Below are 16,057 nucleotides of genomic sequence, written 5' to 3' on the forward strand. Positions count from 1 at the left end.
TATGCAGTCAGTGAAGAACTGTTACACCACCTCATTTTGAAGCTGTTCTGAAAGGTAGAGGAGCCTGAACCTCACAGACCTCTGAGAACCTGGCAGTGAGAGTTTCTGTGCCCTTTCTGTGTGAAAGAAAACCCTGGGAAACACACCCAAAGTGAAATTCTGCATTGCAGCACCTGGCTTAGCCCAGGGGCAGCACAAGAACAACTCTGGGGTGATTTCTGCTCATTTAACCATTTAAATGATACCAGCTTTAAGCTGGCAAATCAAGATTTCTCCACTGCCAAGAACTACCAGGGCTCATCACACTGTGGCTGCAAGCAGAATTTAATAAAATGCTCAACACTGGATCACACCCACAGATGGGAACAAGGACTCCCATTCCCCCCCCCAAAAAAACTTTCTGAACTTTCAGAAAACTTTCTGCTGTCCAACATCAAGGTGGTACCTCAGCAAGGCCTTCACACTGGACGTGGGACTGTATCCATTCCAGCCTGTCCGAGTTCTCTTTCTCCCGCACCCCTTCATTAACCTGGGAGCAGAGCTCCTCTGCACGCTCCAGGGCCAGCCTGAGGTTACTGTGATCAGGGTGATTCTCTGGAGTGTTCTCTAGAATCTGGTATGGATCAAAAAGGGGAGAAAAGAAGATGGAAACAGAGGTAAGACAGGTGTTACTCACACTGGCAAAGAAATCCCCACCAGGGGACAAAGCTTTTTGCTTCTGCTTAAATCAAATCCCTCTCCAGAAGCTCACTGAGGATACTCACACTCTTTATGAGCAGGGGGTAACGGGTTATTCTTTGCATGGGTTTCAGGAGGAAACTGGAGAGGGGCATTCCTTTGCAACGAGGATCCAAGGCAAGTTTCTATGGGACAAGCCAGAGATTTAACAGAGACATGGTATTACTCATCACTAAACAACTGAAAACTGCCTGATCAAATTAATTTTTCCTGTCATTCCAATAAATCTTAAGATTTTTTTGTAAGCAATAATACTTGTGTCTAGAACAAACAGGAAAGCTGGTGCTGTGCCAGCTTAAGCCAGAGGATCATTATTTATGCAGAATCATTCCATTCAAAACCATCCCATCTTTTTTTTTTGAAATTACAGGCTCCACTCAGGTTAAAAAACCCACAAAACCACGAAACAAACACCTGATGTCAATAGTTGTGGCATTTCTCCTCCTATGGCCTCACAGCCACTGCCACAGCTGCAGCATGGCAGCAAATCCTTATTCATCTCTGCAGTTTGCCTTCCCCTGACACTGCACACCTCTGGCCCTGGCTGCAACCCCACTCTTTAGAAACACTGCAGTGAGTTAGAAGTGTGTCCAGAACTATAGCTTTTTTATTTACCAGCTCCACAGACTCTTCCCCCTTCTGATAGCATGAGATTTTGGGAAGGTGCAGCCACCAGCTCTATAGTTCTGTGGGGTCAGTGTTATGCTGACATAATGAGCAATGGAATGGGAAATGGAGGAATAAATTAGCTAGAGAGGAAGACAGGTATGTAAACAGCATAAACAGTGTTAACCATGTTGACTACAGAAATACACCTGGGAAGGTTCTTAACTATTTTTGCAAAATTTTGCTCTTCTGGATAATTTTGATCTGGCTGATGCCAGTTAGATGGGATCCTGTCACTGAGGGAAGGAGAAAGCACAACAGCTACTGAGTGAGATACCTTTAAGTAGTCTTTGAAATCAGCATCTTCATCAGTTTTCTGCTGCAGCAATGAAGCTCCATTAAGCTGGCAGCTGCAGAACCTAATGTAGGCCTGCATGTGGGACAGCTCTGCTGCCAAGATGTCCCCAATCATCTGCACTGGCATCTTCTCTCCTCCCGTTTTCTTACGCACTCGCAAGGCTCTGGAAAAGGAAAGACATCACCATCCGACTTTGCTGATGTGTCTGCCAAGCCAAAAATCAAGATCTTTAGAACAACCATCCCTGAAAGATTAATTCCTTGACACAGAACCAGCACCTCCAGGCATGGCAGGGTCCAGCCTGGACCCCTGGGAGGTCACTGGGCTGACCCCAACGTGCTGGGCTGAACCAGCCTCCTGATGGGGTCCTGTGGGACTGAGACTCATCTTTGAGGTTTCTGAAACAATCAGCATCAATCTCTACATTCAACCAGCATCCCATTGCCATGAGTTATTAGCCACTTCGTCTCTCCAAAGTTGATTTTTAGAGAATAGAAGGTTGTTTTGTAGAAAACTGGGAAGGACATGTCCCGTGTGCATGCTTTGATAGAGGCTCTATTTCTGAGGTATTATAGCAAATGTGCATCTGTTCTTGCTGCTTATTCCCTTCTCTCCCATAACAGCTCCTTCTTTGTGAGGTAGTCTGAATGCATTTAGCTGTTCAGAATGGACCCATGCACAGGAAATAATCTGCAAGGAATATTTACTAGAAAACCACAAAACTTCCTAGGGAAAGGAGCGAGAGAATATAGATGAAAACATCAAAACGTGAGGAAGTACTTACTTCAGTAACTTTGTATTGGACATGATGAGTTCCTTCCAGTTAACAAAGATCAGCCCCATTTCTCCTTCTGTGAGACAGCCAGAATCAGCCATTGGTTTCTGGAAAACCTGCAGTCCAAAAATCAGAAAGGTGAGCAGTTTTTCAAAGGTAAAAGCAGCTCAGCCTCCTGTTTAGCCTAGCAGGGATTTTACTTTTTTTGAATGCTCATTGTCCAGTTTTTCAGAAGTTAAAAGCAAGTCCTTCCTAGCACTTGTGGCAGCAGAATATCTGTGTAACTCAATGTTTAACATCTTTAACTCTACACCATCCAGCTGGTTTACATAGGAAGGTAAAGTGAGACATAAAAGACCACTTAATGCTGGTCAGTTCCTGCCCTGCCTACTGGAGTGGTTTTGCTTCCAGAAATAAAATCAGAAACCAAGACAGACTATAAAATTTTTATGGTGCTTGAACAGCTCCTGTCTGAGCCTGTGCAGCTTTGCCAGACACCCTGGCCCAGCCCATCCTCAGTACCCTGAGTCCAAACACCTCCCAAGAATAGGACTTGGAAAATAGGAAGGTCCTTGTATGACAATGGCTTTCATTACATGATGTTTTTGCTTGGGGACCAAACCACATAACAGTTATTGGAAAGAGAGGTGCTGACTTTCTTCCTCTAGCTTTTCATGGATCTTTAAGGATCCCTTTACTGCCATTGCTGTAACTCAGCAGGACAGAGGTGTCCTTTTTCCAAATGGATTTTCCCATCTAAGACATCTCACCTCTAAGACAAGCTGGAGATCATCCATATACCTTTCTTCTGTCTGAATGAGTTCATGAATGTAGCCCTGCCTTTTCCTCTCCATCGGCTGCATGGTGTCAAGGCTCTGGAGGTCAGCACACCCTACAAGAAGGAAGCAGTAGTTTAGATCCCACTCAGGCTGACTCCCAGCTCACACCCTGGCAGCAAACAAATCCCCAGGGAGAACAGTAATTTTCTGTGAGTTTAACAGCCAGGAATGTGCATGGAAGCTGTAAAACTGTCTCTTTTTTTTTTTTTTTTTTTTTTTTTGGCAGCAGAAAGCTGTAGTTTGGCTTCTGTCTTGTGAAGCTTCATCCCAAGCTCCCCATACAGCTCAGGAAAGGTGTGAGGTTTTTGGGAGAGCCCACACTAGGGACTCACCTCCCTCTCTTAAAAAACTTTTGGAGGGCAAGTCAGGTAATGCCAGGCTGTTCAGAAAACCAGGGGCATGATCTGCCAAGCTCCCTCCTGAGAATAACTCCTAACAGAGAAGGGCTGCACATCTGGTACCTTCAAAACTTGGGGCACAGCCAGAGTGATGCCTGCTACACTGCTGGTACCTTTTGTGATAAATCCTGCACTCCAAGATGTGAAAGCATCTGTCTCACAGGGGCACAGTAACCCAAGCTGGAATAAACAGGAAATCCCAGTCTCTAAAGTGGTATTTAAAACTGTACTTCCCTCTCCAAATATACATGAACAAGAAATACTTTCTTCCTACTAACACAGCTCACCCTGCAATAAAAACTACCAAGTTTCACAGCCAAAAGATGTTCTGCTCTGCAGGAGATTCAAATGCTGAAAAACATGGGGGGGCTTGGGAAGAAAAGCTTTCCAACTACTGACATATTTTGGATTTGATTAAGTTCAAGGAGAAGAATGACACTTTCTGAAGAAATCTTCCAGTGAAAGAAAGTTGAATAAGACCTACGACCATTTAAAGAAAAAATATTCCACTTTTTTCTTTGTTACAAAAGGGAAAGTGAATTAAAATCCTTTACTTAAAAGCCAATTCCAGAGAACTGAGGAATGGATAAACAGATATCCCCAGATGGATAAAAGGCTTTCAAACACATCCACATCTTCTTGGGCACCAAATGCCTTTTTCCCTTTCCCCAACAAAATGAACAATTTAAAAAAACACATAAAAAACGACAGCTCTGGGAAGACATCATCAAACATGAGCTCAGGCACTTGTCCTGAAGGACCTACCTACACAAGAGGCATCAGTGCTTTGGGTCATCAGTGAAGACTATTAGGGTTAGAGGTGACCTGTATAAATTGCATTTGTGAGAAAACAGCCTGGTTTCTTTAGGGTTGTGGGGTTTTTTTGGGTGGGTGTAGATTTTTGGTATGGTTGTTTTTTTGTTTATTTGGTTGGTTTTTTTTTTAACTCAAGCATATTGGTATGGCTGGATAAGAGTTGAGGTTTTTTTGCCTGTGCTAGCCCACCTCTATTTTTCCAGGCTATCATAGAAAGACACCTGAGGTACATGGGCTGACTTTACAACAGTCTCCTTAGTACAGCCAGAGAGCAGACTGATGGTACAAGACATCACTCAGGGTCATTTTACAATCTCTTGGCACATCTCAGGCAAATTCACTTGCCAGGTACTCCTGTCACTGCCTGTCACTGACAGTAGCCTCTGTGCCATCAGAAAGCCAGGTACCATAATGCTTGTACCAAGCTATTCAGATGGGTAAAAATCCTCCCCAGACAGACAAAGAAACCACAACAGACAAACTAGAGCCTTTTATGTGTCCCTTTAATAAAATACATTTGCATAGTTATCTTACAACTTTGTTCAAAACCAAAGATGAACAATTGCCTCATGCTAAGCATCACCTGCATTTGCATGTCTTAACAACAAACCCCAAACATTAACACTCTAGCTTGAAAAATAACAACAGTAGAGATTTTAAGGCAGCACACACCATTACATAGCAGTTTTATTAGATCATTACATGAAAGTAGCACGACCCTGTAGCAGCTCCCAACACCACTACAGGCCCAGGTCAGTCGGCATTCCTACAGGCAGACTTATTTACAGGTGTTTTCAACTCAAGAAAATCACACAAGGATACAATCTGACAAAGCATCAAGATGGCATAAATACTCAGTGACTGGTAGGAGACATTGCAGTTATGAGTGTGTTGTGTGCTTTGGATGCTCTCTGCACTCCTGACTGGTGACAGTGACAACTGGAGAGAGCTTTGCATCACCTCACAGCCCTTCACCAGCACCCACCCCAGCCCTGCAACCTGTTCCTGGTGCTGGCACAAGAGCTTCCTGCACGGATCTGACTGTGGGATCAGGAACTCAGCTCTGGACTCTGAGCTTCTGTAGTCTGCCCATCCCTCATGCAAACAGGGGAAGTGTTTCAGTACCTGTGCAGTTACAGCATCGTTTTCTGCATTCTTACCCCCAGTTACACCTTGGCCCCTCTTATCTGCTGCCCCACAGGAAAAAACATGAAGCAAGTATCACCCTGCAGCCAACACTGTATTTTGCTTTTCTGGTTGGCTTCAGTTTTAGCTGCTAACCTTGTGTGGTTCTCAGCAACATTTAAACTCTCACCTCTTGACTTGGGACCACCAATTTAAATAACTCTGGTTTCCACCTTGTCCTTAGTTCCAAAGCCAACCTTTTTCACCCAAACAAGGGATGAACACTTCAGTGCTAGTTTTACACAGCTGCTTGGGATGACAGCTTCTATTGACATCTATCAACAAGAGAGTGGATTGCACACAACCAGAAAAAAAGTAACATTTTTGAACGAAAAAGTGTCATTTAAACCCAGCTTGTATGAGCTGCACTTGTTTGATACAGAACATTATTGTATAATGGCATAATCTGTCCTATCACTGATCTGATGCATGTGGCCAATTCTTTTTGCACCAGTGTGCACTGGAGAGCAGAGCTCTCAGGTGACTGTTCCTGAGCTGTGCCAGGCAGACTCCTGCAGCAGAAATAAATACTGAAGGCAGGGAATAGGTATCTTTCAATCTGCATTATTAGGGCACATTACTGTAATTATTATTGTCCTTTTTTTATTAGAGAATTCAGAGCACACTCAGGTAATACTGAAAGACAAAAAGATAACAGCAAAAGCCTCAAATGGTTCATTTCAATTCTCATCACTTTGGGGCAGCTGTTTCAGTAATCATCAGTGCTCATATCTAAATACCCAAGAGGGATACTTTACTAAATACTACCCTAATCTCCACCTACATCAGTTACAAATGCAGCTGGTTTTGGAAAATGCCATGTAACTTATTTCCCAGAACACCCCAGATAGGATGTGAAGTTGGTTTTAATTTTTCAGAGACAACTACCAGCAATTTGTCAAAGAAAACTTGTCACTGGACACTGGGAAGTCAGTTTGGTTGACATCCCACAGGTGAACAGTGTCTTTTAGAAATGGGATAATTTATAGAATCACCCAATCATTAGCCTAAAGTGAGTGACTGCTTGATGCCACTGGTGTAGCCCAACCCATTTCAGCCTCCATTACACAGGATTTCAAAGCCAGAAAATCAGAGAAGGCAATTCAGGGTGATTAGTGTATTTTAGTTGAAATGCTTCAAGTGTAGTTTCATAAGGAAAACAAGTGACCCAGAATACTTGAGGAATTATCTAGCACATTATTTGCCTACAGTAACACAACTTCATTCTATAACAAAATATTTGTTTCAACAAAATACATCCAGAATAAAAATCCATTTGGAGTTTTATGTAGGCACATTGCTGCAGTCCATATTGCACAAAAGATCTCTCTCTGAACTCAAGGGCACATACACATTATTTGATCAAGTATATTAAATACATAACATCCCTCTCTTTCTATAGAAACTTTGGAGAAAGGCTTTTAAATCTCTGCCATTGGACTAAACTTTTCCTGATAGTACCTTCACAACATTCAAGTATATATACACACACATACATAGTAAACATACAGTGCTTTGTAAACATTTCTGATTGCATAAGTGACCTTTGCTGTTTCATATCCAAGCTCAGGAAACCAACTAAATTAAGTACCATGTCTGCTAGATCTGTTGGTACAGGAGCACAGAGCTATCTAATCAGCCAAGTACTCTGCTATTAAGTTACTCTTATTATTTAAAGGGGTATCAGGGTTAGAGTCCTGAAGTCCTGGTTCTTCCCTTCCCCCAAACTAATAAAATGTGGGCATTTTACTGCACCGTCCTGCTGATAGGCATTAAGTGTACCTTGAAGGACCACTTTTGAGCTGAGGAGTATAGTTCTATTTTTAAACCCAAATGCTCTGCCTTCAGCTCCAGGTTTCTGCTAGTGTCTCTTTTCTGGCAGCATCTCTTTCACCAGGCTGTCTGTGTATCAGGCTGCTCATTTAGAGCAGCAGCTTTCAGAAACTACTTAATTTTAAATCACTGCAGGCCACAGCCAGAAACAAACACTGTTCAGTGCCCTGAACTAACTCATGAAAAAAGGAGCAGGGAAAGGGTCTCAGTAGCACAGAGGCTGTGTAAATACTTACTGCAGTAACCACTACGTTTGCTAAACCTGAAAGCAAATATGAATTATCAGAATAAAGTGTTTAAAGCAAGAAGATTGTTTAGGAATAAGACACATCAAGCCAAAACAACCTGAATTCCTGCTCAAATACTACTGTGAAGGAAGAAAAAAAATTTAAATACCCTCCACTCTATGCCTCATAGTCCTTTCCCACTGTTAAAAATGGTATTAAAAGTCTGTATGGACTGGCACCAGATCTAAATCTTAGGTCTTGTAGTATTTTTGTAATCACAGTGACTATCAGCAGCAGAGACAGGTAGGGTTTATTTTCTGGATGAGCCTTGTAGGCTGCTAATTCTAAATGCTCAATATGCAAGCGATTAAATCAAATCCATTAGAACAGTAATCAGTGAACATTTTAATTCTGCAAAGTATGTACATTACAACATCAAAAGAACACAACTGCCCATTGAAAAACAGCTCAGATAAACTGTGCAAATAGTGGGTCTTTGTGTGTCTGCAATCCCACCATGGAAAGGATAACTTGATATGCATGCTAATGATCCACGATTATCAATACCAAAGAAAAATACTAAAGGAAACAAGAATGAACAGCAGTGAAAGCCACACAAAGACCCACTATCCTTTCTGCTTTTACAAATCAACTGTTAACTGTAGATTATAAGAAAAACCCACAAAAACCTAATTTCTTGTCTGGATCTAAGGTTCAAACGCAGCAAAAGGATTGAGTCAGAGATACATGAGCAGGGCTGCCACCCTGCCTCCACGCTACAGTCAAACTTGGATAGTGGGTCTCTGAGGTGCTTTCACACTGGAAGACAACATTGGGTCCTAAAAAAACAAAACAAAAAAAAAAATGAAGGATAAAATGAACATAAATTTGAAGAGTGAAACACATGAGTTCTACGGACAAAAGACAGAACACCACCGAAAAGGTCAGAAAGGAATAACTTCCATTCAACTTTCTGAAAACAGACATCGTGAGCTTCTACTCTTGCAATTTCATATTTACAGACACACACAGTTTTAAGTACTTGCAACCAGCCACCACTGACCCTGAAAAACCACTTACAGCTGTTTATCTTGAAGAAGAGTTTCCCAAGGAGAATCTCTGTTATGCAGTCTCAACAACACAAGTTCAAGCCCTAAGGGTTTTTTTAAGGGCAACTGCAAAATTCCCTGGGATTTCACCAAAGCCAGGATTTCTCCTGAGTAACATTGGAAATTCAGATAAAAACTAAAATTGTTAAGGAAAGCCTTAATGGTATTTATACATATTGGCACATAAAAATTATCCTGTTTGATTATGCTCAGAGCCTGAAGTCCCTAGTGATGTTTTCAGGAAGTAGGACATTCCATATCACTCAATATTCCCATCAGAAACCAAGCTCTACAGAGTCTAGAAGATGCACTACAGGGTTAGGCTGAAGGCACATGTATGAGGTAGGCTACAGCCACTCACACTCTGTGGACAATCCAGAGACTTTTTCCAGATCCCAGAATTTCAACCTGAAAGCTTTTATCAAGTCTGACTGACATTCACCAAACAGTTCCAGAAATACAAAATTACTATGTCACCATGAACTAAGGGACTGATTTCGTATTTGATCCTCAGTAAAAGGGGCTAAGTTATGGGGCTATTGAGAAATATAGGAAATATATAAATAAAAACATATTAAAAATATATAGACATATATTAAGAAATTCTTTATCTTCACATGTTAAAAATGAATGTGGACCTGCAACATGCAACACCTCTATCAGGCTATTGATACCATCAACTCTTACTCCATAACCATAAAGGGAAGTTACTTGGCAGTAAACAGAAAACTTCAAAATGTGTTGTCCATATATAGACATAGAAATACACCTTCCACAAACATATTCACAGGAGTTTTTTTACTGGAAAGACCCCTGATAATCACTCAGCTTCATTCATTAGGCAGTGGTGGATAGGAATTACTAATGATCTTTTGTGCATGTAGATAAAACTTCTAGAAACAGAGTCTTCTTAAAAGGACAGGACTTGCCTCGTGTCTCTGATGTGTCACACATACAAGTAATGTTTGGGGAGGAAAAAAAGTTAGATCTAGTGGTATTAGTAAAAATGCCAGGTCTGGATGTTAAGGAAATTCATACCACTGTCATATGCATGTCAAGGACAGTCTATGGAGAGAGGATCTGTTCCCAGTCTAACCAGAGCAGAGAGGTTTAAATTGGGGAAGGAGGTGCTGATCAGGCCATGGGGACTACCTGAAGCTCACATCTAAGCACCTGAAGGAGAAACTTAAGATGCTTGAGGAACAGCAGCAATGCTGGGCTATGGGAACAAAAAATAAAATTGAAGCAGTAACTGTATTTACATTAGAGTAGAAAGAATTGGAACAAGATTCAGTTCTGTGGAAGAGCAGCCTAACAAAGGGAGATGAGATACCTCAGGTAAGATGAACCAAAAGCCTCTGTACACTGAGTGTAGATAAATCCACCTGGCTGAGTTATCCAGCTCTCAGCAAGAATGTCTCTGGGTGATGAACACTTCATTAATAGTTTTGTAAGACATCCACCAAACAAGTGTGGAGCATCAGTCTTGCCTCTGAGGTATGAAAGTTGAGAAAAATCTCAAAGAAAATATAAGGACAATGCTCAGAGAGGTCCCATGGATGAGCCAACTCACTGAAAAAAAGTTATCTCACTGAAAAAGCCAAAGAGATACAGAGAGAAAAAAATTCTAAGAACCATTTAAAGAGATGAGGGCTGGCTGTAATGACAAAATTATCTCCAGACCAGGCCATAGGAAAGAACTGTAAAGGGGTAATTGTATAATGCCTAGCATACCTTACACACCTGTTGGGAAGAATGGAAGACAGCCTGGAAGAGTTGTCCTAGACAGGTACTGGCAATACACAATATATATGACTCTGAATAACTGAGTAAGCACTGAACAGTGAATAGATGATTACAAGATTATGTGAATTCCTCTACCATCAGTATACAGCTATTTATTTTGTTTAAATTTCCTGCATATCTTACTTACTCTTAATAATGGCTTCTGTGTAAACATTAGGAAAAGGACTGTTAAAATACCATTAAAATGTGATTCAGTCTAACCACCACTAAGGTCACTGAGATCATGACTCTCAGATACTCTGTGTTCTGCAGTCACCAGGACCTGGTTGTATTTAAGAGCCCTGCTGACAGATCTATGACCCCCTTAGCTGACTTTTTTCCTTGCAGAGACCCTATGCCAGGATGTGCATCAACACCAACAGGAAAGGTGATCTTGTCAGCACAGCTTTTTTAGTCCAGAGAGCTATTTCAGCACCCTAAGAGAAGAAACATCTCACCAACTCTTTTTAGCTATAACTAGCAAACCCCAGAAAAGACCCTGGGTACAAAGGTGGGCCATGTAATGGAGTTTTAATTTGAAGGAAAAGCAGTTTTTCTAGCCTGCAACCCTATCTGACTAAAGGAAATGTGCCTTTCAAGTATCACTACATTTGACTGCTTAGAAGAGACAGGGGGAGGAACTGCTATTCTTCAACAGAAGCATTAAAATACTCAGGTTAATAATTCTTTAAATTATAACAATGCATTTAAAAAATTCTATTGTTTTATCTCCAGGCTGGTCCCCCACATCACCATTTCTGTAAGCCAATTCCTTAGTGATTTTTCAGGAATATTAGTGATAGTTTCTGCAATATATTTAAATAATAGCAAAAAAAATTTAAGGAAATCCAAGCATGTTTGGAAGTTCAGTCAGATTTAAGTATTTCTCTGGTTACAGAAGAACTGTACAGCACTAGCTTACTGTTAACACAACTTACTAACTCAGACTTCACACCATAGGAGCACAGCACAGCTGAAATCTGTGTAACACTATGTGCACAATGCTGCACTTGAGCTAAAGAGCAGTGCTGGTTTTAAGGAATCTTTATCAGGTTTCCACATGTAAATGTTTTAATACCACAAAAGAGTGGTGAATCCCAGCACAAAACTGATATATAAAGAAGCTTAACTGAAATACTCTGAGAACTAAAAAAAATAAATAATCAACAATAGGTAGATTTTCTTAATTAAACACCAATAGATATGCTTTATAGAAAATAGACTTTTATCTCAGAACTCTTTCTATGATTCTATGAACAGATGACCTGGTGCACATCTGCTCTTTGCTGACTGCCACTGGCTGATTTTTGTCCATGTATTTTAGAAGAACAATTCTGGTCACAGTTTCATGTGGATGGAAATATTTTTATTCCACAACATTGAAATCTGAGAAAAAGCCAGCCTAATGACATATCAGCTGACAAGGAGAAAAACTTATTATCAAATGCTTCCAATTACACCATTTTGCTGAAAATCAGTGGTTTATGTAGTCATCTGCCACCTACTACTTTCAGCTATGTAACCCAAAATGGAAACACAGTGTGATAAGGCAATATCTCCACTGAAATTCAGACAGTTTAAATACTCATCCAGAATCTTCATTTTATAGCCCATCAGGATTTGATTTATGCTACTTTTTCAAAATTAAGATTTTTGTCTCTACATATAGAAAACAAAGCTTTCAAGTGTTCATTTTAATGAATTAGAGATAGGTAATCAAAAGAATATTAAGTTCAACCTAAATGCTGAACCTAACAATAACTGAATTACCTTAGCTAGAAAAGACCTTCAAGATCATCTAGTCCAACCATTAACCAGAAGGTGTTTGACAACACAGCCACACCACCCAGAGCAACAAATAAAAAAAAATAAAAAAAAACAAATTAAAAAGAAAAGTAACCAATGTGTTGCTAAAAATGCAAGCACAGATGATATAATTTAGCTAAGAAGAAATCCAGAAGAGGGGTGAATACTGCCTTTTTGCCCAGGTACCATAAAAAAGCTACCCAGAATAAATATTTTAGCTTTTCAATCCAAGTTGTACCTTCATTACCAAGTTTGTGAATTGTTCTGAAACAAAGCAACTGTGCTGATCAAATCACTGCTCCACAGACTCAGTACAGGCAACTAAGAGTCAGCCTTAACCAGACTTCTGGATGTGTCTCTTTATGCTAAGGAAACCACAAAGAATGCCTAGGGGGGAAAAAAGTGAAGGGACAAGTAAAAGGACTAACTTTTATGTCAAGATGTGTTCCCAAAGCTACTGATATCATGGGTTGATGCAGAAGTTGGGTTTAATCACAGTGGGTGATTCTCCAGGATGAAAAGTGGAGGGAGTAAAAATGGTGGTAACTTTCTCTGGGGAGAGTGGCCACAAAAAACCCCAGTGTGTGTCTGTGGGTGGAACAGGAACCTTTACTGTGTTTGTATGCAAAAAAGGCAGAGAAATTTTTGAGCACATGGTATATATTCCAGCATTCAGCTTCCAGTTTGCTCCTTACACTTTTCAGCTTACCATGTTTCAAAATATATTTTTTTATCAGAATTGGATGGAAGCAAGATCACTAGGGGCTAGAACACATGTATTTACCATAGGCTAGAGGACTTACCAGTGCCACAATCTTTTTCCTACCCTTTCTGTGGTTGTTTTTCTGAACTGAAAGTTTAAATGCAATCACCTTTTAAGAGTGACTTTTGTTTTCTATTTCATGAGACTGGAGGAAGTTCTCTAATTGAGCATAGTATGCCTGCACTGACTCTCAGACTGTGTCATTTATCAAACATCAGCATCTTAAATGCTAGGGGAACACCTACTAAGTCTAGTATTTTTAGCCCAACCTAGGACTCTACTATTACCCACTATCTGGCTGATAACATGCTGGCTCTTCGCAGGTTCAACAGAAAAGTATTTGAAGTACTTAATACAGTAGTAAAGTATCTAAAGAAAGAGTATTTGAAGTACCAATAAATTCAGCTGATTCAGCTCCAAATTGCAAACACAAACCAGAAGAATAGAAATGCAACTTTGAAATAATGAAGCAAAATTAATAAAAAAAAAGAAGTTGCTTACACTGCTGACTTGGATCAGAATCTGTGGTCATCTTCACGTAGTTTGAGGGGAAGAGACCTGTCACACCATTGATTTCTCCTTGCCACCAGTCAGCATCATCTTTGTTCAGCACATTAATAAGCTGCCCTTTGGAGAAGCTGAGCTCATCTTCATTGTTTGCCATGTAATCATACATGGCTATCACCTGACACACTGCAGGGAATCAACAGAAAGAGCAGAACACTGTTGCACAAGTATTAAGAGAATTTCACATACACCATTACATAAGAAAAATGCCACATGACCTTCTCTTGATGTGTTCTCCCTTTTAATTTTTTTTTTAATTGAGCCAGGCAGTAATCTTTATTTACACTTTATGTATCTATGTGCTTATACAGAAAACACATTCAGCTGGTATAGTATATATTAACCTTCTAAGATTTTAAAAATATAATCAAGTATGCTTTTAATCATACTAATATTAATTATCTATAACATATATAATTATATTTTATATTATTAATAATGCTATAATCAAGTATTCTTTTACCAGCTCAGAAAAGAAAGTTGATTGGATTATCTTATAGCTGATAACTGTGAAAAAAATGTGGCAAAGGAAGAGGAAATGCATGTTAGCTAATCATGAGCTGCTAGTTCAGTCAAAGAGAAGTTTTGTCCTGTAATACTCAGGAAACTGTTGTATAAGTATAGCTATGCTTTAAAGAAAAGCAATTTAAGCATGCAGACCCAAAAAAGCTCCTTTTCTGTGAAATAATATTGTTTGTTTTCAGTCATTCAAATAGAAAAATCTAGTGGCAATTTGCTGCTCCTAATAAGCAGCAGTGCATGTAATTCCAGGTGTTTATCAGTGGCTGCTGGTTTTCTGTAAGATTTTTCTAGCACGTGTAGTTTCCAAATGAGATCAGTGTGGCTCTTCAGTGCATTCAGCAAAATTAATATGCTCTTGCTACAGCAGATGGACTGCTGATCCTTACCACTTTTGGATATAAACATCTTTATGTGACTGAGTCTCTCTGTTGTAAGGTATGGAGAGAACAGGATGTACAAGTGAGGGACCCTGTAAAGAACTGTTTTGATTAAGAAATTGTGGGATTTACCTTTCTTGGACAGATGAATGGACATGTCTGTAAAAAGACCCAGATTCTGAATAGAACTTTAAGTAATGACATAATACTGTGCTAGTTACGTAATTCAGACATAATCTGAACAACTGAAAAAGTTACATAAAATCTTCTAATTGACATACAAAGTCTTTTTTTTCACCTGAGGGAGCAGCAGATGTGGTTCTTTCACTGCTTGGACCCAGTAATTTCACATGGCTGGCAGGAAACCATCCTTTCTGTCTCTTCTTCCCTCTTGCCTGTAAATGTTTAAAACAGTTATTACACAATTAAAAATAGCTGGAAAAACAAGCAACAAATAGGTCATACAGTTTTGCCAACAAAAGACAAAAAGTCATGATTCTAACCACCAACTAAATACTAAATAGATCTCAAGAGGAAAAAAAAGATTTGCCATAGGATAAAACAACCCAATTCAAATAAAGCTGCACCTTAATAGGTTCTGTAAAGTGTAGTAAACCAAAATTTTCAAGTGCAGTTAATGACTTCAGCACACAATTTAATTGTAGGGATGAAATTCTGCCCCATGAACATTCCACCAAGATGTCAACATTCCCAAGATGTTAACAAGAATATTTACTCAGAACAGTGTTTGCAGCTACAGAACACCCTGGGAAAGGCCAGTTAAGCAATATTAAGAGGGTTTAACTTTCTGTTGCTTTCTTCAATCCCAATACTGGAAACAGCATTTAGCATTGGAAGCAACATGTTTAACCTGCAGTCAGCTAAAATACAGCTAAAGAAAATGGTAAGGAAAACACTGAGATAGTGATTTAACTATTTGCACTGGTTGCAAAGATGAAGGTTGTTATGGACAACATGCATGTGGCTTCAAAAGTAAAAGGACTAACTATGATTTAAAAAGAATGTCATATAACAGTGCCTTCAACCCTTGAGACTAGAAATTCAAGGTGGGGAAAGGAGAAAACTGGAAACATCAGGCTTTACAATATATTAGCTTCCAATTCCAACTTGGAAGGATTTTTTCACTAGAATTATTTTACAATTTAATGTTTTGTCTATTAAATCCTAACTTAATTCATTAAGTGTCAACATCTCTCTTCTTCTTCCCAGGCACAAAATAAACAAAAAAGCCCAGAAACCCAAGATTTATTGAATAACCCTTTCCCCCCAAATACTTATACAAGGTGCAAATAACTTCTATCCAACTTTTAGAACACTATCCTTTTTTTTTTT

General features: G+C 39.7%; 1 protein-coding gene across 3 annotated transcripts in view; it reads right to left on the reverse strand.

The window, feature by feature from the left end:
- The window catches only part of ITSN2 (intersectin 2), an 82,979-nt gene that overhangs the window by 5,260 nt on the left and 61,662 nt on the right, over positions 1 to 16,057 (reverse strand). For 2 of the 3 annotated variants that reach the window (XM_030446663.1, XM_030446664.1), the window contains exons 27-33: positions 15,003 to 15,099; positions 13,740 to 13,931; positions 3,248 to 3,369; positions 2,487 to 2,593; positions 1,682 to 1,865; positions 765 to 863; positions 446 to 613 (exon numbers count right to left, since the gene is read on the reverse strand). In XM_030446663.1, coding sequence (XP_030302523.1) covers positions 446 to 613; positions 765 to 863; positions 1,682 to 1,865; positions 2,487 to 2,593; positions 3,248 to 3,369; positions 13,740 to 13,931; positions 15,003 to 15,099 — 969 coding nt within the window. Of the gene's footprint in view, positions 1 to 445; positions 614 to 764; positions 864 to 1,681; positions 1,866 to 2,486; positions 2,594 to 3,247; positions 3,370 to 5,016; positions 8,615 to 13,739; positions 13,932 to 15,002; positions 15,100 to 16,057 lie in introns of those variants that run through there. The other variant, XM_030446665.1, reaches the window with a different exon arrangement.

This window comes from Calypte anna, chromosome 3 (genome assembly GCF_003957555.1).
Source record: "Calypte anna isolate BGI_N300 chromosome 3, bCalAnn1_v1.p, whole genome shotgun sequence".
In the NCBI taxonomy this organism is placed as follows: domain Eukaryota; kingdom Metazoa; phylum Chordata; class Aves; order Apodiformes; family Trochilidae; genus Calypte; species Calypte anna.